The sequence below is a fragment of the Rhinolophus ferrumequinum genome, chromosome 7 (assembly GCF_004115265.2).
Source record: "Rhinolophus ferrumequinum isolate MPI-CBG mRhiFer1 chromosome 7, mRhiFer1_v1.p, whole genome shotgun sequence".
NCBI classification, from domain to species: Eukaryota; Metazoa; Chordata; class Mammalia; order Chiroptera; family Rhinolophidae; genus Rhinolophus; species Rhinolophus ferrumequinum.
In genome coordinates, this window is record NC_046290.1 from 30,918,123 (window position 1) to 30,940,696 (window position 22,574).

General features: G+C 35.1%; 1 protein-coding gene across 2 annotated transcripts in view; it reads left to right on the forward strand.

Moving 5' to 3' along the window:
* Nucleotides 1–22,574, forward strand: part of PARP8 (poly(ADP-ribose) polymerase family member 8) — a 166,650-nt gene that overhangs the window by 86,240 nt on the left and 57,836 nt on the right. For both annotated transcript variants that reach the window (XM_033110741.1, XM_033110739.1), the window contains exons 4-8: nucleotides 6,662–6,699; nucleotides 14,695–14,784; nucleotides 15,348–15,418; nucleotides 16,867–16,944; nucleotides 18,457–18,551. In XM_033110741.1, the coding sequence (XP_032966632.1) occupies nucleotides 6,662–6,699; nucleotides 14,695–14,784; nucleotides 15,348–15,418; nucleotides 16,867–16,944; nucleotides 18,457–18,551 (372 nt within the window). The remainder of the gene's footprint in view (nucleotides 1–6,661; nucleotides 6,700–14,694; nucleotides 14,785–15,347; nucleotides 15,419–16,866; nucleotides 16,945–18,456; nucleotides 18,552–22,574) is intronic.

Sequence of the window (22,574 nt, forward strand, 5' to 3'; positions counted from 1 at the left end):
AGGTATCTATGGTCACATGAAGAAGGATGTAAGCCAAGAGGGACCAACAACACAGAAGGAAAGCATGGGGATGTAAGGACGTCAGAGGATAGGAGCAAAGGAGTGAGGGCTGAAACGTGATAAAATGGTGGCTAGAAAGTGGGACGTGGGACTTCAGGGGACTTTAGAAGGAGGGCAATCACAGTCAAGGTCCAAGATGTAGTCGTGGGTTTGATGAGCTAACGTTAAGGGAAGATGAGGCCATGGAAGTATGTGTACATAGCTTACAGTTGTCCATATGGATGTGTGTGATGTGAGGATTTTTAGTGCAGAGTCAGAGGGGGCCTTGGAAATCCCTAATCCTGGATAAATGACAACACGATTAATAATTAATAATGGTAAAGAATGAGAGTGCTATAGCTGATTGACCTGGATAGTTAAGAGTGTTCTTGCAAGATATCAAAGATAACGAAGGGTTGGTGAATGTTTCGGGAAGTAAATGTCATCCAAATAGCAAATGTGAGCTTCTAGTATTTCAAGAAACCACCTTCTAGCTTGAGATGCAAGAGTGGTTTGTGGAGGTGGGTAGCTGAACAGTGTCTCTTTCACCCTATAGTACTGAAGAGTGGGGGAAGGCAGAATTCTAAGTACTGGAGTGGATTTGGTTCTAGTAAGTTCCCAGTGGGTCTGGGAGTGGGGTGGGGTCCATACATCCTCAGGTCTAAGTTGTTGTCTTGTAAGTGAACATACAAAGTTGAGGTGTGTACTTATGAGCAATGGAGCGAGGGTGGACGACTGTTTGCCATTAGCTGCCATTTTTTGTTAGTTTCTGCATTTTGCTTTTTCTCAAGTAAATTCTAAAAGTTATCTCACTGGGAGAGAAAAGATATGTAAGGATTTGGTTTAACAGAGAAACTGCGTTAGGTTTTAGAGAGTAAGATAAAAGGGTATTGCACAACCAAATAATTGGTTTTTGCTTGCTCTATCAAAACCCTGGGTGTAGTTGAAAAAGGATCAGCTCAGGATCCGGGAGTTTTGAGTTAGAGATGGCAGAAAGTCACAACATTTGGGGGTCCACTTATAAAACTATAGATATTAAAGTCAGTACTTTAAATCTAAAACTCTTTCACCTCAAGTCTGAGTTCCTATCTCTATTATTTTAAAACTGCCATCTTCCATTAGCTCCCTATTATTCTCAAACACATTTTTTAGATCTGTGAACTTGGAAACTAGATGGAAACTTGGTCTATTCTTAGTTCTCTGTAGATACTTCAGAAGGACTAGGATGGTAATGGAGTAAGTGGCGAGGGACATACAAGAATGTCCCTATGAATGATTTTAGTTATAGGAGTAAACAAATATATAAACAAAATGCAAGATTAGGTAGATATTAAATATCTGAGGGCTCCTGCATGAACTCCTTCAGAGGCTCTTGACAATTGAGAGGTTTCTTTGGTTAGGACAGATATTTTCGGAGGAATAGGGGTAGAAGCAACCATTTTATTTTTAAAAATTACTGAAGTTATAGAAATAAGCTATAGATTCTAGTTTTACACTTGTGATATCAAGCGCCTAGTACCGTATGATGCATAGAGTATATACCAAACACATAATGACTGACTTGACTATCTCTCTGGCAAAGCACCTCAATACAGTTGTAATTTAGTATATTCCAAAACGCTGAAGACATTTTTCTTGAATCAATTCAGAGCTTGCCCCAGGTTTTTCTTCCTTCTCATGTTCACCTTTTGCTTTCATTTCTTCACAGTATTTTTTGCCTGCTTTAGCATTTATCATGTGCAGCACATGCTATCCTTATGCTTCTATCTATCCTTAAGCTTTCTATCCTTCAGCTTTCTATCCTTCAACTTTCTTTTTTGCTCTGTTTTTGGCCCTAACTATTAGGTCCCTTAGCTTAATCATCCATGTCTGCTGCTACTAGACCGTTTCCCTGAGAACTCTGGAAACCACAAAGTGAAACCGATTCAAATATTACAGCCCTGGTGATTTTCCTTCTGGTGTGCTACCAAGAACACACTGTATAGCACAGGAGCTGATGAATCATTTTGTAGGACCTTTGCGTTCTGTTTCATACTTGAAAAATTAGGTATGACCATGAACATGGAAATGTCTCCTAATATCACGAGGATAATCCAACCATAAAATAAAATCATCAGTGTTAGCTTTTGTCTCTGATAAATGTTAACATGTATATTGGGATCCTGAGCAAATTGAGTTCTCCAGAGAACACTCATTCATGTAAAATTTCACTTCTATACATTTTCATTGCTTGTGCTGGAAGCTGACTAAAATTACTTGGCACCTGCTGCTCAGTGTCTGGCGCTGTCCTGGGGGCCTTACACCTGTTAAGCAGTTAAATCATCACAGCAGGCTTCTAAGGTAGGTCTGGATTCTCCCATGTTACGTGAAAGAGATTGAAGCTGAGCTTGTTGCGATGGCTTTTCTTATGCCACCCAGCTAGTGAGGCCCAAAGCTAGAATTTGACTCCTGTTTATTTGGCTGTAACTACAGCAGGCTCCCTAATTGGAGATAGATGTGAGAATGTCGTAAGGCTTCAGTTTCGATTCAGACATTGATTTGAATGAAAAATGAAGCCAACTGCTATTGGTTGAGATGGTTAGGCTCTTGGAAAGTAATTCACCTTAGCACTGAGTATAATCTGGCAGTGTCCCAGGCTTCTGTCACAGTACTGCCAGATGAAGGGTCGCCTTCATCATCAATAATTTCATTTCCACATGGTACAGTTTCATTATATAAGGGAATGAATCATGGGAAATAAATTCATGTGAGGTCATAGTGTATATTTCCCCAGCTTGTTTGAGGCACCAGAGACATGGTTATTTTCTCTTCTGATTCTTGGCAGTGGATTCAAGCCATGATTCCCAAAGCTGGCTCTTGGCTGGGGTCCAGTGTCTGCCGTTTGCTCCTGCCTTCTTCCCGTTCCATACCTCCCCGCGGATATTTGCTCATGTTTTACTACTAGTACGGCAGCTTCTTAATTCGATCTCTCTCTCCTTTAGTGTATCCTCAATATTGCCAATCTTAGTAATGTTTTGCGAAATATACTAATGTTGCCTTAACATACTATTATGCTTCATACTCTGTGATTCCGTTTATATAATATTCTTGAAATCACAAAACTGTAGAGATGGAGAATTGATTAGTGGCTGCCTGGGGTTAGGGATGTTGTGGTGAAAGGAGACGAAAGAGGGTGGCACGAGGGCAATCTTTGATCAAATAGTTCTGTATCTTGATTTGCGGTAGTGGGTACATGATACAAATATTATACAATGATATAGAACTATACCCAAACTTCACACTAATGTCGATTCCTGGCTTTTGATATTGTACTATAGGTACATAAAATATAATCAAGTGGAGGAAACTGGGAGAAGGAGACCTCTCTGTGCTATTTGTGCAATTTCATGTGACCCTCGGATTATTTTAAAATGAAAAGTAAAAAAAAAAAAAAAAAAAGACATCTACTGTAATTCTTTCAAATGTTCAGGTTCCTTTGTCTATCATATTTATTATGTGACACACTTTCTGTTTTTCTGTGAATTAATCATTCAAAGTCATTTCCTGATTTTTTTCCTACCTAAATCTTATTTGGCATTAACACAATGTTTGGCTTCTACCAGGTTACCAAGAAATGCTTCTTGAATTACTTGAACAATTAAATGTGTTTTATGAAAGCACACTACAGCAGTACTTGGTCTCTTTACTACCTGCCTTTCCTTCCTGCTCCCACTCAGTCTTCCTCCTCCCTGCCTAATCTCTGTCTGAGGACTGAGCATCGTGCTGGGAATTTCACCGACGGAGTCCTGGACACTTGGGCTTGCCTGAGAGGTTCATTGCCGGTGCCCCGCCAACGCAAAATCCAAAGTCCAGTCACACAGCGGCTGTTTGAGGACTTCAGGCTTCAGGTCCATAAGGGCAAGACGAGTCAGGAAATCCAGGATATGACCTATGATGACCATCCACCCTTTCAAATTTAGTAAGACGACTTCTATAGCCTAGTGTACGATCTATCTTGGTAAACATTCCACCCATGCGTACCTCAAAAGAAAAATATATTCTGCGGTTGTAGTTTTCCATGAAAACCTGTTTCAGATCTTGTCTTTAGTGATTTTTTGGGGGGGTAGTGGTCTGGTTCTGTCAATTACTCAAACTGTGATTGTGGAGTTGTCTGTTTCTCCTTTTAATTCTGTCGGGTTTTGCCTCACGTATTTTGAAGCTCTTTTAGGTGCATGCACAGTTATGATTTTGTTCCTTCAACATGATGAGATGACCCTTTTTTCATGATCACTTTGTATCTTTCTCTTGAAATCTTTGTTATTAACTTAAGCAGTTCTGCGTCCTTATGCTTAACTGTTTACATGGTGTATCTTTTCCAGCCTTTCTTATCAATCTACTGTGCCTTTATATTTAGTGTGGATCTCTTAAATAAGACAGCAGAGGTTTGGATCTTGCTTTTTTATTCATTCTCGTTACCTTTGCCTTGTATTCAGTGTGTTTCGTCCATTAGCATTTAATGCAATTTTTGCTATGGTTGGATTCAGGCATCTTTACTGTTTGCTTTCTGTTTTTCCCTTGTTTTTTCTGTTCCTCTGTTCCTGCCTTCTTTTGAACTAAATGTTCCAAAATAATTTAGAATTCCACTTTCATTTATCTGTTGTTTTTTAAGCTTGGTGGAGGTGCGGTGGCTTGCTCTGCGGATTACAATAATGTTCTTAGAGTTATTATTTATGGTCACTATTATACCATTTCACATAAAATGTAAGCACGTTGAAACTGCATATGTGACCATGTAACCCCTCTCTAGACATTAGATTATAATGTCATGTGTATGATATTTATATATGTTATAAACCCCCATTGAAATGTCAGAATTTTTACTTTAAACAGTCATGTATATTTTAAAAACATAAGACAAAAATAGTCTTTTATATTTTCAATTTCTGGTGCTCTTCATTCCTCTGTATATTTGACTTTCTGATATTCAGCCTAGAGAACTTCACTTGGCATTATATTTTAAATCTCCTGGGACAAATTCCCACAATTTTAACTTAGCTGAAAGCTTCTTTATTTGCCTTTGTTTTTGACCGATACATGGTCTGGATATAGAATTCTGGGTTCACAGTTGTCCCCACACCCTCAAGCTCTTTAACATTTGGTGTCCTCTGTCCTCCATAGTTTCTTAGGAAAACTCGACATTGATTTTTGTTGTTTCTCTGTATGTAACGCATCATTTTTCTTTTTTTAGAGAAATGTTTTCCTTACATTTGGTTTTCAGCAGTTTGTGTGTTCCTGGGTGTGGTTCTGTTTGCACGTACTCTGTTTGGGGTTTTCTGAACTTCTTCAGTCTGTGAATCTGCAGCTTTCATCCAAATTGGGAAATTTTCAACCCTTTGTTCCCTTCTGTGTTATTCTCGCTCTTTTCACCTTCTGAAACTCTCATTATACAAAATGTTTGCTCTTTTGCTAGTGTCCCACAAAATCCTGATGGTCTGTTTTTGTTTGTTTTTTCTTCTTTGGATTGGGTTTTCCTTTACATCTGTAAGCGTGGTTACAGTAACTGTTTTTTACATCACCCTGGGCTAATTTTAACACTTGGGTCAGATTCTCTCTCTCTCCTATATAGGTTAGATTTTCCTAGTTGTTCACGTGGTAAGTTGGATTGTATGAGACTCACTTGGTAAATAGTACTGTGTAAACTCTGTATTCTGTATGTTCCTCCAGAGAGAATTGACTTTTTTTGGTGATTACAGGCAGTTAATTTGGCTGAACTTGAACTAGATTGACTTCTCTCAGGCAGGTGGCAGCTCCACTGATACATTCAAAAAGTTAATATTGAATATGTGCTGTGTGTCACGCACTGAAATAGGTGACTGTGTTAAAAATACAAGTGGACATGGACCCTAACCTAAAAAAAGCCTTGCAATCTAGTTGCTAGACATAAAAAAGTGAACAAATAAAAAAAGGATGATAAATTTCCATATGTCATATGAGATAAGTATAAAGAGGCAGTGGAGTTACTCAGAAAGGAATTGTAAAATTTAAATGCCCTTTAAAAATATTTTTGAAACAACTCGGTCCTTCTGAGAACAGGAGGTAGTTTATTATGTAGTGACAATAGCTGATGAATAACTATTAGTTACACTGTCATCATTTTGTTAATTCTTTAAAAAAAAGGGACATGTTTCCAAAGCACAGTATATTATAGGGAAACAATATTAAAAGCAAATGTTTTAAGCTCTTGACTACCATACTAAACAGAAGGAATACTTTATTTTTGATAAGAAAAGATGATTTGGTAAAATCTGAGCAAATAACAAATGATCATAAATTAGGGAATATTAGACATTGCTGAGATAAAAAGACGTATACTAAAGAAAGTCTCACTATTGTGAGAAAGACATTTCAAAAACCATTTACACAAACGTATAATATCTTAAAAATCCGTTTCCTATGTCATATTTCTTAAAAAATCTGCAAGTTTCTGATGTCAAATATCAGGTTTTTTAATCCATTTTGTATATTATATTACATACTTATAATTTGTATAAAGTAACAGGTAACATGGGATTGGTTTTTATTTTTTAAAAGCATGTCTGCCATAGCAGTAACTTGAGCCTTTCTTTTTTTCCTGTTTTAACAGTGTATCCTATTCAGTACATGTGTCTGAAGATTACCCAGGTATGCTTTTCTTCTTTTTATTTGTATTACGAATATTCATGTCATGATACCTTTGAGTATTTTTTTCTTCTGGAGATGTATTTTTTTCTTCTGGAGATGAATATATCTAGGGGTAAGACATTGGCAGGGGAAAACTTAAAGATATAGAAGAACTGTATTGATTACCTGTGAGATTACCTGTGAGGTACATGTCTTATCCTGAGACACAGTCCAGAATCAAAATAGTTTCCCAATGAAGTAGTTTACTTGAGGCCATATGACAGCTTCAACCTAAATATTTACCTCATTGCAGATAAAATAGGGGTGACCAAACTTTTTTCAACGTTTTTCACCAAGGGCCATGTGCAGTAAAATACACAAACAGCCGGGCCACTCACTCGAGGTGAAGTATGCATTGCCTCACCTGGTTTATTTAAGTAAACTAAATATATTTTTGCAATTTGCTGCGGGCCAATAAAAAATGGATCGCGGGCCGCAGTTGGCCTGCTGGCCGCAGTTTGGACACCCCTGAGTTAAAATAAAGACTTGCTCACCTGGTTTAGCTATTGGTTTTGGAACATCATTTGACTTTTCATAATGTAAAAATAATATGTAAAACTAACAGCTAAAGTAATAACTAAAAATAATAATAATAGCTATTTATATATATACATTACTAAACACACACACACTCACACACACGCTCTCTCTCTCTCTTTCTCTCTCTCTCCTCACAATTCTATGAGATTTTTACTATAATATCCCCATTTTATAGCTAAATGATGACACTGCTTCTCAGAAGAAGAGCTGGGATTTGAACCCAGTAATCCACAGCCTATGGATTGTGTAACTGGTATAGGGACTATATATACTAGGTATCGTGCATATACATAGCTGTTCTCACTCTGTGTCCTAAAATATATTACTAGGGCCTGAAACATAGAGTACAGAATGTAACATCACTGCAGACCCATTTTTCTATAAATCTAACAAGTATCTTTCTTCTAGGCCATGGTCAGTTGTCTTCTCTACACTCACTGTAATTTCATCAGAGCCCAAGATGTATAAGCTGACGTTTAAGTCATGATAATTTGAAGATACCAACATGATGTTTCACTTTAGTATCTGTCTCACAAATGATCTAGTATTTTATCTTGAATAAGAGCAAAAGCACTGAGTTAGACTTTAGTGTAGATCACATGTGACTTGATTAGCTTATGGCAGTGAAAAGAGTATACTGCAAGAAACTATTGTATTTTTTGGAAAAGAATAGCAAATTTCAACAGCCTATATTTTATATGTATATTATATATGTATGTAATATATATGGTGCCAAAAAATGTATACACATTTTAAGAAAGGAAAACTGTATTAAAATTGTACTGCGCAATATATACCGACAACGAAAGATGAATACAAATCACATTTGACTTCTGTAATTATAAGTGGTGCTCAAAGTGGTTACCATCAGCGTAATTTTAATACAGTGTTTTACTTTCTTAAAAATGTGTATACATTTTTTTGGCACCTTCTGCGTGTGTGTGTGTGTGTGTGTGTGTGTATGTGCGTATATATATTTTACTTCAGTATTCTTAATAAAATCAAATGGCTACCATACTAACTGTTGTGATCTGTCAGAGTCATAAAATGGAATCATAATTCAAATTCCTATTTAAATCTAGACATTTTATTCACATACTTTGCATGATTGGAATCATATTTTTCTGTATAAAACGACTATATGTACTTTAAGTATTTTTTAAAATAATTAGTTTATAATGTGGTGTGAGGATACTTGTAAAACTTATTTTGTTTAACATTTAAGTTAGGTATTTCCTGTGGCAGTTTGCATTATGCATTTTGAATTTTCATGTTTTTATAAAATCAAATGTCATCTTTTAAAATAATTTTGTAATCATAAACTCCCTTACCATTATTTTGGTATGCTCTCCATATGTTTAAGCATAGTATTTTAAAAAACTATTGTACAATTTTACAAGGCAAGTTATTATTAAAGATATGCCTAGTATAAAATAATATAAAAATTATTCTAGGCAGATTTTATTGGTAAAACAAAGACAAGATATATTTATAAAGAAAAATGTTTTTTGTAGATACTTTTACAATCAGCCCTCTCATTTATTATGATATAGAACATTTTTGATGATGAATGTTTGCTTAAGTATGTTAGGAAAATAAAAGGCCCACTATTGTAAATATTATAATTATCATGCTTCTCATTTGAGGGAGCTCCTGTAGATGTCAATCATCAGAGGTTCAGGACTTCATGTCAAGGTAATAGAAATAATGCCACAAATCAAAGCCCAACTTGAAGACCGAATTATTCTGTAGCGCCGGAGATATGGTAAAAAATGCCTTTCATAAATCAAATGAACCAAATGTTTAGCTCCCTCTTGTGGCTAAGCGGCGTGACTCTGACTTTTTCTCGCCACGTGCGAATCCATTTAGAAATACAAGACAGAAAAATTGAAATTTAAAATAAAGCATTAGTTATCATTTGTGGTTTTTAAAATTCTCTTTTTGGATCAGTTTGTAGTGTATTGCCAGTATAATTTCATTTCTAAAAAGAAAAGGAGTATAAATAAAGCACAAGGATGGGAGTGATTAGCACATTCTGGGGTAGAATTTTGAATTGGTTGAAGCAACCAATACACTGTATGTCAAGTATTTTCATATACATAATTGAATTGATTCTCAATGTCAGTCTGTGTAGAGACAGAACATGACATTTTACACTTGAAGAAATGGCTGAGAGAGGGCAAATAGTATTTCCTAAGGACATGTTGTTTGGTGGTAAAACCAAGTCTATATCTCAGTTCTGATTCCTACCACTTCTGGAGAAGAATTTGTAGTAATATTTCTGTGGAGCTTTCTTTAAAGTGAATGTTACTATAATAATATTTTCCCAATTATTAAATTTTAATCTACATTAATTTGTACTAAGGGTTCAATTAATATACTTGATTTCTCAGATAGACATTATATAAAAATGTTTGCTCTTCATTTTCAGTATTCATACCTCTGTTTTTTTCTCCTTTCGCATTGGCTAGAATTTCCAGAATAATTTTAAATTTCAAATTCTTGTTTGGCATCTGCTGGGTATCATATATGCTTTCTCCTTTAAAGAACAGGGTGACAAATTAAATTAGGTATCTTACTGTGGGTCTATACAAATTAGGTGCATTTTGTCATAGGCTTTGTAACTAAAGACTTCAAAGTACTGAGAGAATTAAACTGTTCTTTTGGCATTTGCTAGAACTTGCAAGCAAATCTTTCTGAGCCTGTTATCTTTTTAAGGTTGGTTTCTGCCATAATTATTGATCTGTTGTTTTTCTGTTCCTTAGTCATTTTTTAACATGTGTTCTTGAAAGCCCACTATGCTGGTGAAATGTCCAAACTTTTTAGCAAAATGTTTTTTATAGTATTCAGTCTATACATCTAAAAGTTTTCTGCATCACTGCAGTTATTTCTTTTTCATTTCTTTTGTTTTGTATCTGTTCTTGCCTTTTTTCCCCCTTTTGATTTTTCTTCCAAAAAGTTGACTGTGTTAAAAATTCTTTCAAATAGCTCTTTCGTGTTTTTAATTTCAAAATGCAGTGACTTTGGTAATACTTTTATTAATTCCTTCTGCTAATTTTCCTCAGGCATTTCCCCCCCTACTTTTGCTTGGTTTTTATGGTTCAATGATTAACTCATCATCCAAGTTTGAAAATATGGAATTTTTTTTGCCCTATGGAAATGTACCAGCATAATCCTCCAAATTCAGGATTTATGTTACCCTATTTGTTTTTTAGAATCAGACTTGTCATTTTATAATTTTATCTATGAAGTAACCTATGCCACCTATTGAAACTCATTTCATCGTTTGTTTTTGTGAAAATAAAAATTTAGAGTGTCTTTATTGAGTTTTCAAAATAAAATGAAGATATAGAGCAGCCTTCTGGTTTAATTGTAATTCTGTATGGAGTTTATACTGTCGACAGTTTGTTATTTTTTAAAGGTAAGTACGTTATAAGCCATAGATAATTGTCTTTGCTGTGTAACAGAACAGCAGAATTCTTTCTCATCAGTTTCCATCTTTAATTAAGTGGCTTATCTACTGGTGGGTGCGAATTCTCTCATCCCTTTCATATGTTCTACAAGGTATTGGAATTGTTGAGTGGCAATTATTTTATATTAAGAAACATAGCAAAGCATTGATTTTTGGATTCAGACATTTTCACACTGACTAGCTGTAGTACTGCTTAATACTTTAGTGATGTGAATAATTTGAGCAAGTTATTTAGTTTCTCTGAGCCTTGGTTTCCTCATCCTTAAAATGGGGATAATATTTGATTGGCTTGGGGGTTGACGTGAATATTACATAGAACATTCAGGGGAAATAACGTGTTATAGTATAAAAACCGTATAATTATTATTTACGATTATTTCTTTTAAGTTACATAGTAATGAGTACTGGAATGACTTGGCTTAAATTATGTTGGCATTTGGAATAGAATAAAAGCAATCGTGTAAGAGATGCTTTTCCATAGCTCTCTACCCCTCTATCCCCAGTTGTCCATGGAAGTTCTAGTAATGCTTGTATAATCTGGTAGGGAAGAGAAGAGGAAATGTTCATACTGTTACCAGCCTTTAACAAACTTCTATAGGTCCTCAACAAAACTTACACATTAAAGAACACAACTGTCCCCAGAAGTGTTACGAAAAACAATTGGCAGCTCTAGAGTCATGTGGGAGAATTCCTGTGAAGGAATTTGAGTTTGAAAACATTCTTTTCTTTCCTTCCTTCCTTCCTTCCTTCCTTCCTTCCTTCCTTCCTTCCTTCCTTCCTTCCTTCCATTCATTGGGGCAATAATAGTAAAGTTACATAGGTGTCAAATGGACAATTGTGTAATACATCATCTATATATCACATTGTGTGTTCACCACCCAGAGTCAGTTCTCCTTCCATCACCATATATTTGATTCCATTTACCCTCATCTACCACCTTCTGACCCCCTTACACGCTGGTAACCACTAAACTGTTGTCTGTCTATGAGTTTTTATTTATTTATTTATTTGTCTTGTTCCTTTGTTGCTTTCAGTTTTATATCCCACATATCAGTGAAGTCATATGGTTCTTGACTTTTTCTGTCTGATTTACTTCTCTTAGCATAATAAAACATTCTGTTCTTTCAATGACTCGTTTTGTTACCTTAAATGCATTCCTTATTCTTTATATGTCCTACTTTTCCATGTCTAAACATAGATGATATTACGATTATTACAGATGTAAAAATAGTTTGAGGAAGATTTGAAATAATTATGTGAACAACAACAACAATGAAAGAAAGCATAGAATTCATTCACACAGCTGGGACTATCCTCAAAGATCACCAGCAAAGCTCTTCATTTTATCACTTAAGATTGTGGTGTAGGCTCAGAGATAAACATCTGGTTAGTAATAGGGTCTAGATTTGATGTGCTTTGTCAGCTCTCCTACATTTTAGTGCTTTAGTGTACATACACTTTAGTGTATGTACCTCTGTGACCTGACCTATTGTATCGTATAGGCCACTTAATAGATAGTGTCATGAAACCAAAAAACATTTTGGTTTGTGTAAATTAAGCCAAAAACAGAAATTAAAAGCGTTCTAAAAACTGATAGAAAATCTCTTAGAAAATGATATGTTTGGATACATTAGCCTGTTGTTGTGCAGGGGATCCTGCCGACTACGCCATGTGTCGTGCAGGGCGTCCGGCAGGGTCTCTGGTCCCACTCCCCACATAAGAACGCAGGACATGGTGAGGCCAAAAAGGAACACCCACGGAGCCATAGGTAGGGGAGTCATACCACTATACTCTCACTGGCGGCTGGGTTGGAGACACAGGAACCAGGAACAACACAATTCTCAACCCTCACTGTGCCGCTTGCAGACTCAGCCACCATCTTCTTGCTAGCTCTCCTTTTTTTTTCTGCTAGCGTAACCACAGCAGTTATATTCGTGGCCAATGGCTCACTGGTTACAGCTGACGGCCAACTAGCCACAGCTGCTGGCCATTTGATCACAGTTGATGGCCATTTACTACCTGAGCCAGCACCTTTCTATGTGAGGCCGAGAGCCTGCAAACTGCTTTTTGGGGCTCTGTCCCCACACCTGTCTTTCTGCATTATGCAACATATATTACGAAATTATATTACCTTGAATCAAATCTTACTGCCTTCCAGTGTCAACACTTTACATAAGCCATTTGATTGTTTATATTGAGCTATTCACATCCCTGTTTTCTTAAACAAAGTCCTAATTTACTTGCCTCTTGCTACTTTATAAAATCCTTCTCATTCCATGACACTGAGATATTGCGTATGACAGTGTCCGTTTTACGGATATTTCTGGATCGTCCCTTCAAGTTGGTAGTCAGCTATTACTTCTGTTGCTTTAATCCTCCCTTGTGATACTCCTTTTCTCTATAAGTTTGCTTCAAGGAATGCATTATGCACAGGGAAAACCTAATTAACTCAATTCGGTAGCAAATAACTTTGGATCAGTAAGACTGTGATTGAGGGTTTAAGAAATTTAAAATCTAGCTTTAACAGAGGACTCTCTGATCTTTACCTGAAAGTATAAGGTTACTGACAGAAGAGACTCCAGATAAGTAGTCTTCAACTAACATGATGAGATGATAATTTAAACAAATTTGTATGAAATCTGTTTCTTAATCTGTGGTCCCACTTGATAAACACAAAAATCTCACTTCCTCCTTGATGCTACTTGAAAGCGAAATAAGGCAAAATTTGTAATTAAAACAAATCAAAGTAATGAGGCGAACGTGTTTTGTTTCAAATCGAGTCACATCCATCTTCTCTCACCTTCCTGCATACCTATTGAAGCTTTACGTTTGTTGAGACTCTTGTGTGGCTGTGCTGTGAATCTCTATCACTATCATTTCCTCATTACTCAACGCCTACAACTGTACAGATGTTTCTTTAGAATTAAAGTAATGACTTCAATATCAATTAAAAATCATGTTCTCACTGTACTGACACAATATTATGAAAACTTGGCTCAAGATCTTTTATCGTGTATTTTAGTCAGTCATCCGAACACTCATTTCCATTAGCAGAAATTGATACCAGCTTCTCCTATAAGTTGGGAATACTTTATACTTTCATTTTTATATTTATATTTTATACATTTTATACATCATTGATGAGTGCGTTATAGGACAATTATTAAAGAATCGGTGAAGTGTTTGTTAAATAGCTGTCTCACAAATGCCCTGTAATCATCAACAAGCAAAATAGAATAAACAACTGTGTGTTATAGTACCATATAATTGAAGATCAGTATTTATCAGGGAAAAATCCTAAATTTATAAAAATACTGTTTTTCTTCCCCCCAGAGGAAACAAATGATGTATAAGAAACTTAAAGAATCTGTGGAATAATTCAATAATTTATTCATTCAACTTGTTTATTTTAATTATTTCGATAAAGTTAATCCGTGGAACAAGAATAATTGTGAGACTTGATATCAACTTAAAAATATATATTAGAGTTTGGTGGGAGATGTGAATGACAACAAAAGCTGTGGCTCCAGTTCCTTACTGACGTAATACTGCATCTTGTCTGTGCACCAAGTGTTCTTGTTTAGCTTCCTCCCTCCACTCGCTGACTGCTTCCTGTAGTAGTGATGCTGGAAAGGACCCTGGTCCGTGAGTTCGGACAACCAGATACATCCAAACTATTCATCGCCAAATGGGATATTTTAGGTGTATTTAAATAGTGTCCATCCTAAAGTCTATATATTCTCTAGGAGATGCCATTAAAGAGGCCATTTACAATTAGTTCACACATAAATTTGCAATTTACTTCATTTTTTTCTGATATTAATTAGAACAGTAGTGTGTGCGTCATCGGTGTTAGAAATGATGTGGATGTAACTTTATAGTTTTATAAAGGATGTATTTTTTTTCAAGTTACTATGCCTTCAATTGTCCATATTTCTTTGCAGATAATACCTATGTGTCAAGTTCTGAAAATGATGAAGATGTATTAGTTACTACAGAGCCAATTCCAGTAATTTTCCATCGAATAGCAACAGGTAATAGGAATACACTATTTTTTATTTTATGTTAACTTTTTTTTATTGAAGGTAGCTTTGGTTTTTGGTTTCTTTTAGCCCTTGCAAGAGATATTAATCTGTAGCATCTATAAATCTGGTTCTCCATACAAATTTCCCATCTAAAGTGCATTAGTTTGTTGTTCAACAGTTTTCTAACTGCATAAATTTACAGAACTTTAAAAAAGTCTTTTAAAAATGTATTATGTTGATATTTACTCTGTGAAAATATTTTCATGCATAATGACGCTGCTAGACAAACTGAATGTTTAAAAAGCATACTTAAGGCAATGTAGATCCCATGAAATATATAATGAGAACTGAAAGAATCTCTATAGTAACATTTTAGTTTGACCTTTTTATTATGAGCAATGAAAAATAGCTTGTATATTATGTAACTCCCCAACATAATATAATTTCAAAATATCCCTTAATTTTCTTGCAAAGGAAAGAATCATCCAAGGGGTGTTTTTATACTGAAACTTTTGACTATTTGGTAAATAGTATACTGAAAACTAAAATGACTTTTTAATTATAACTTTCAGAATTAAGAAAGACAAATGACATTAACTGTTGCCTATCCATAAAATCCAAATTACAGAAGGAAAATGGGGAGGTATGTAAATTATGTTTTATATTTCTTTAAAACAGCATAGATATATTTTAGATTTACTGTGTATTTTTAGTTAATATCATAATTCTCATTTAAGTTAAGATTGCATTTGGTGAATGAAGCTCAAGTTCATGGCTTAGGGACTTACTGAATAGGAAGGATAGCTGTCTAAAATTAACTCTGAGAAGGCGGCTCCCTTTAAAATAATAGAAGGTCTTGTTTAAATGTTAACAAAGTGCATACAAAACCTAACCTATTCTCTATATTTTCGCCAAATAATGTAGTTGACTGAGGGTCACTAACGTAACTTATAATTAACTACATGTAGTTATACCTAGTTTTGCTGGGATACTTAAAATTTCATTTGTAAAAGATGATCTCCTTAGCATGGTATAGCCTTATTATTATTGGCCAGTGTTCAATCAACAACAATAACAACAACAAACTCATCCCTTTTCCTCACTTTTAAAAAGTTTACTTGAATCTATAAATAAATACTGGATCATTAAACAACAGTGAGTGCAATGAGGCCAACAGTTCTTTCAAAACTATCCACTCAACACAACCTCTTAGTGTTTTACTGTTCATCTATTCTTCTCTATCCACATGGAGAATTACTGATTTAGAAATATTATTGCTGAAACCAAAAACTTGTAGCAGTTTGTAAAACCCAAATTTCCTTTTCTAAGGTTTTAATTTCCTTAAGAATTTGAAATTTGGTGTAGAAATTTAGGAATGATTACAAAACATTGGATTAATAGATTTCCTGTCTTTAAAGGAGGCTACCGTTCTTCTAATTATCTTAATTTAACAGTGCCAGGGACAGGAGTACCACTATTCATTACTTTAGATGAATTTTCATTGTTTGTACTTTAGACACATAACAGATGTGGTTCAGTTAATTAGAACTCAAACTTCAAGTTCAAGCATATTTAATTAAATATCCTTATGAAATCTGAAGTTTCTGTGTACTGAGAGTTCTCTTCATAATGTGATTCATATTTATTTTCATAATTTAATTATTATATTATTGGATCCAAAGTGTCTTTTCTTTTATACCATTGTGTAGAGTTGGCAGTGGAAGTGAAAACAGTCTGAGATAAATAATTCTGAGGAACTTTTTAATAAAAATTAAATCAGTATGAGCTTGTCAGATGTTTAATCAGAACGAAACCCAAGTTGAATTGATTACACATAGTTTTTATATATACATCAAATATTAAATTGTACAACTCGGGATAAGCAAAATAGAACTTTTAAAAAATATATACATAGAGCTCAATGAACCCACAAAACTGTCTCTTACTACCTTTTGTTTCGGCACCAAGAACGTTTTCACATAAAATCTACATGAAATGCACAAGACCTACCTATTATGGCCACTTTGTGCTTTTCAGAGGAGGCAAACTAGTTTGACCATTGAAATTGTCCTCTTACTATGTTATTTTAAGGAGTCAAGACAAAATAGTACAGTGGAAGAAGATTCTGAAGGTGATAATGACTCTGAAGAATTTTATTATGGAGGACAGGTAAGCTCACCATGTCCTTCAAATACCCACTCTCAACAGTTAGCAGTAGCCATGTATGTCCGGTGGAACTCTGTGTTTGTGATCTAAGAGACCTATGTGTTGTTCAGGGTTCTATAACTAGGAAATCTGTATAATTTATCTGTCTCATATTCTACAGATTATCAGAACTTAAGGTTACTTTTGTAATTCTTTGACTGTAATTCATTTACGTTGAAGTCTTCATTATAGTCATTTTGCACACACCATTTTATTATGCTTTTGACTTTTTCATTTCTTAAGCATTTTATGCTCAGTCAATATTTTGAAATGACAGTTCAAACAAAGGTATTGATTGTTAGTTTTAAACAGAAGATGATTAAACTTTATAAAACTTGATGGGCCCAAATTATTGAACATTCCATTACTTACCGTGTTTCCCTGAAAATAAGACCTAGCCAGACCATCAGCTCTAATGCATCTTTTGGAGCAAAAATTAATGTAAGACCTGATCTTATTGTAATATAATGTAAGACCCAGTCTTATAAATATGGTATGGTATGGTATGGTATGATATGATATGATACCGGTCTTATATAAGACCAGGTCTTACATTAATTTTTGCTCCAAAAAACACATTAGAGTTGATGGTCCAGCTAGGTCTTATTTTCGGGGAAACACGGTATATTATTTTCCTTTTCCTCTTATACTAATGTGAAGTATTTTGTTGAAAAATTGTTATGAAGAAACTTTGTAATTTGTAGACATGAAAATAGCATAGCCACAACTGCATATATATATAAAAGAATTCATTCTATTGTTCGAAAATCATGTTAAAATTTTAAACTGAGTGATTTTAGGATATGGATATATTGGGTTTTTAATCCTGTTTCTATAAACTTCTTGATCGAATATGCTTTGTAACTTGGGTAGTATAATGAGAAGATTATGTGTTAAAAAGGTGCTTTAAAGCCAAAGTTTATTATGTAAAAGAATGCAAGTCAATTTATTCATTCAGAATGAAAAATCAGTAATTTGTCAACCAAGCATATGTAAGGCAGTTGAGATATGGCTAGGTTTCTTCTCTCCAAGCATACTGTTTTAGCAATGGGGTATTTTCCCCTAATGATTCTTTAACCAATATAAAACTTTCATATTATGTAAAATAATTCTTCCAGTTTTGATTTGTGTTTGCACAGCTAATTCTTACAAAGGGGAAGTGAATGCTGTTCTTCAGTCTAGAAGTTTTTCAGATTATCTGCCAGACACTTATTTCACTCCTTTTAACATTTGCATTTTGTTGATATCAAAGTAGCCTAATTTTACTTTTTAAACACAATAAATTATACTAGACATATGTGAACCATAGAACTTTAGTGAATATACTGCTCAATTATAGATGTGCTTTAATGAAGGCGACAGAGAAAGTGCCCATGGCAGAACCTGCAGGGTGCCCTGTACAAGAGATAATTTGTATTTGGGATCTTTTGATTCTCTCCTCCCCTAAGTCGCTTCTAAACCGTGTCTTTTCATCAGGTCAACTATGATGGGGAACTACACAAGCACCCACAGCTCGAAGCTGATTTGTCAGCAGTGAGGGAGATATATGGGCCGCATGCAGTTTCTCTCAGGTAAATAAACACCTTTGTTGAATAAAAATTATAATTATTTGCTAAGTCTTTGGGATTTTCTATTGGAGTTATTTAAGTGGAAATTTGGGGGGCTTAATTATATTTGAAAATATTCGAGAGATTGTATTGTATTTCTATACAAAATGGCATATTTATGGCTATGTGTGTGTGTTTTTTGTACAGTGGTTTCAGATTACATTGACTGCATTAAAGAAATTATTTAGGAGAGTTAGTTTGATAAAATATCAGTCTTAAGTAGTGTCATAATCAATTCCTATAATAGATTTGGCCAGCTGGGCCCATGCTGTTATGAACAAAGAACACATTCATGTGAACAGTAAAAGTAAATAATGCATAACCACTGGTAACCAAATCACATTGTGATAGGTCATCTGGCCCCTCAAAAACAGAAAGGAAAAAAAAAGACATCAGTGTGTACAATGTTGACTTGAATGATAATATATTCTATTCTGCAGACTTAATATATTATTGGGTGATAACTTTCCAGACCACTTTTTATTACTTATAATCATTCAGAAGACCCCACCATCCTATTTACCTTTCTTTTCTCTCAATTTAAGAAAAACCCTTTTCTGCCACCATACTTTGTTCCATCCATGAGCTAGATCTGATTATTTCAAATTCCTGTTCTTTGCCTAGAGGGTAGTCTTCAAGTCTCCATGGAATTCTGGACCGCTCTCTCTCTCAGCCTGACCTCAGTTCCAGCCTTATCCACACAAACCAGAATTGTTTCCGTTCTCCAAGTATGCTCTGTTCCCTATTGATTTTGGGCTTTTAAACAGCATTTTTCTCATCAAGGAACGCTTCCCTCCTTCAAGCCCCAGTCCAAAAGTCAACTTTTCTTTGAGTTTGTTTGACTTGCTAACACAGGTTATTCTGCCGTCTGGATTCCCATCACATTTGGCTCTTACCTCATTTGTTATACTTCTCATGTCTTGTAATTATTGGTTTATGTCTTCCCCTCTAGACTATGAATTCTGTAGATGCTGGGGCAGCACGCTTTGTTTTATTTTGTTTGGCCTGGTTCAATCATTCTTGTATTGTGGTGTTTAGCATAGCACAGGGTATATGTGAAATACAGGCTGATGGGTTCTTGGTTGTTGGCAGTGGCAGCCTCCATGAGTGATGTTCTCCTTATCTGGTTATTTAGATAATGCGTGCATGTCGTTTCAATGGACAAACACAGATTTTGAAAGAGCAAACAAGTACTTGCAGTTGGGAAGTACAGCACAGCTCTGATTTATTTATAATTGCCAAATGTTTTATTTTAACTGGAGAAACAGAAACTGACAACCACCTACAGCCTGAATAAGATGGGGTTTATATATCCAACCCTCGCTCTCCGACTGGTGGAGTTACATTAGGCTGCAATCGAGTGAGAGTGATTGGGATTATACTTGGAAAAGCAAATATCTGCAGTTTTCAAAGTTTTAGCAAATTAGTCGTGATCATTTCATAGCTGATTCCTGTTATGGATATTCAGTAAATATTTTAGAATGAATAAATGAAGAAGGCAATAGTAACAATAAGTAGTCCAAACAATGACTAACTTTTTAACTTTAGTTCAACTTTGCTTGAAAGCTTAAAATTTTAATCACAGTAATAACCGCCTGCCCCCACTAAGAAAAAAATCTGTGGGATAAAATGAATCATACATACACTACAATGTAGAATTCAACTTATCTTCGTTTAAAATACATATTTTTGTTTAGAAGATTACCGTTAGCACATGCTTATTGCTTTTATAGTTTAAGACTTTTTTAAAACACATATTTCCATGCTATCTATGCCCCAATTATACTGTCAAATATATATGATTTTTCTTGTTTCTTCAGCAAGCATTTATTAAGCATCTATGATCATCTCTATTAGTATTTTCCTTTACTAATGAAATTATCGATAATTTATCAACTATTGAAATTAGATAAATACTTGGAATTTTAATTAAATGAAATATCTAAAGTCATAAATGGTTTTGATTTTTTCCCCCTTGCTTATTTCACTTACAGGTTTTGATCCAATTTAAATCTTAGTGAATGCAAGCCTCGTTCTTGCCTGCTCTAGATTTTCTCTAGCTACAAAGGAAGTTTCCAGAATAAATAACCTCCCAGAGGCCTAATGATATAAAGGTGCATTTCAGCAGGACTAGTTTGATTTACTTAAAATAAATAAGAATGAATTTACTGTCTAGTCTCAAATACTGAGGACTGGACACATGGGAAAAGGAGTAGTTAGGCATAAGTTCTTAAAATCATCTTCCTTGCAAAGTTCTGAGGTCTATTGAAAACAGACTGTTCTAATTAGCTGTTCTTTTACTTAATTGAGGTTTAAAGAACTTAATGGAGTTTGAAGAGCAAAAGTACCTCCATATGCATAATAGTCTATTTGGTGTCATTTTTTTTATGTGACATCTAATGAGAAAGGCAGCTAACCACATCGAAGTTCCCTGTAAGAGATGGAAATAACTGAAACAGCCTCGATTGAGGCAAAAGCCTTCTTCAAAGTTTGAAGGAGGATATAGGAAAAGTGACTGATGGTAAATTTATTAAAGTAGGTAATTTCAGGTCTACCTAGCCAGAGCATCCTAAAGCAGAACACTATTGTGCCAAACCATACTTGTGACAGTTCTGATTCATAGGCTCTTGTATGGAAGTGAGTTAGGTCTCCGGAGGAACATGACTAACCCTGTGATTAGTCTGAATATGTCTTATCTTGGTTCATGTAGCAAATTGAGGCTATTTTATGTTTTTCATTATAAATTTACTCCTCTAGTCATATATTTATTTAAAAAATATTGATCAGTACCATCTGAAAACAACTCGAGATTAATATTTTTAGAAAGGTAGGGAATTACAAGAAACAAAATTCTCATTTGGTCAGGAATGATATGATTCTGATAATTTGTGATGGTTCAAATTTGTACCCCATATAAAGTATGCTTTGCTTTATGATCATACCATCTTCCATTTTAAAAATCGAAGCCATATGAGTAATACTCTTCCCTTTTTACTGTGACTAATGCATAATTGATATTGGAAGATTGCAAGATTGTGACTATTCTGTGTTTATGTCACTTTCTGTGGATGGACAAGTGTAATAGAGCCTTTTGGAGTTGACATTTTGGAAGGTAGGGCATGGTGAGGATTTTTTAAGATTTGAAGAAGCTATACTATTGTATTCAGGCCCATCACCCAAACATAGCGATTGTGTGTGTGTGTGTGAGAGAGAGAGAGAGAGAAAGAGAGAGAGAGAGAGAGGACACAAACACCACATAAATCAGAATGGACCACTTTAACTTCTCTGGCTCTCTAGGTTTTCATTTGTAGTGACCAACAGGACTATTTAGAAATCTTCTGGTTCTCCTCTATGGTAGGGTTGTGGTTCCCTGACCCTTTCCACGTTAGGTATGGACACACCAACTAGTTTTGCTCAGTGACGTGTGAGCGTGTAAGTGCTAATGTGTTACTTACCGTATCCTCCGGACTCCGTCACTCTGGGACCCTTCGTGACGACAGTGAGCAGCAGCATTTCACCCCTCTCTCCTGAGGCCACAGTAACCACGTAGTGCAAGTGAGACATAAAGCCTGTTTTGTTTTAAAACACTGAAATTTTGAGGATATTTGTTACTCCAACATAACCTACATTGTTGTATGCATTCATCAAAAGAAGATCTTTGGTTGGATATTGCAATGTCCTTTCCAGCATACTGTTTCTCCTACTTCTGCCTCTAGAGCCCAGGAAAAAAAGCAGGCTGACTTTGAAAACAAGAGGAAAGTGATGACAGGAGGCACATAGAAGAAAAAAACAAAAGGGAGAGTATTTTCCAAAAATGCTGGCACATAACCTAGACATAAGCTTCAGAATGTCAGATCCCAGGCAGTCACCTCAACTCCAATGCCCATACTTGCAAGCAAAACCAAGGATTTTTAAGCTAAGGGCAGAGTTGTAGCAACTGTTTATACTGTACCTGTTATACATTATTATTTTAGATGAGCTTCCTTT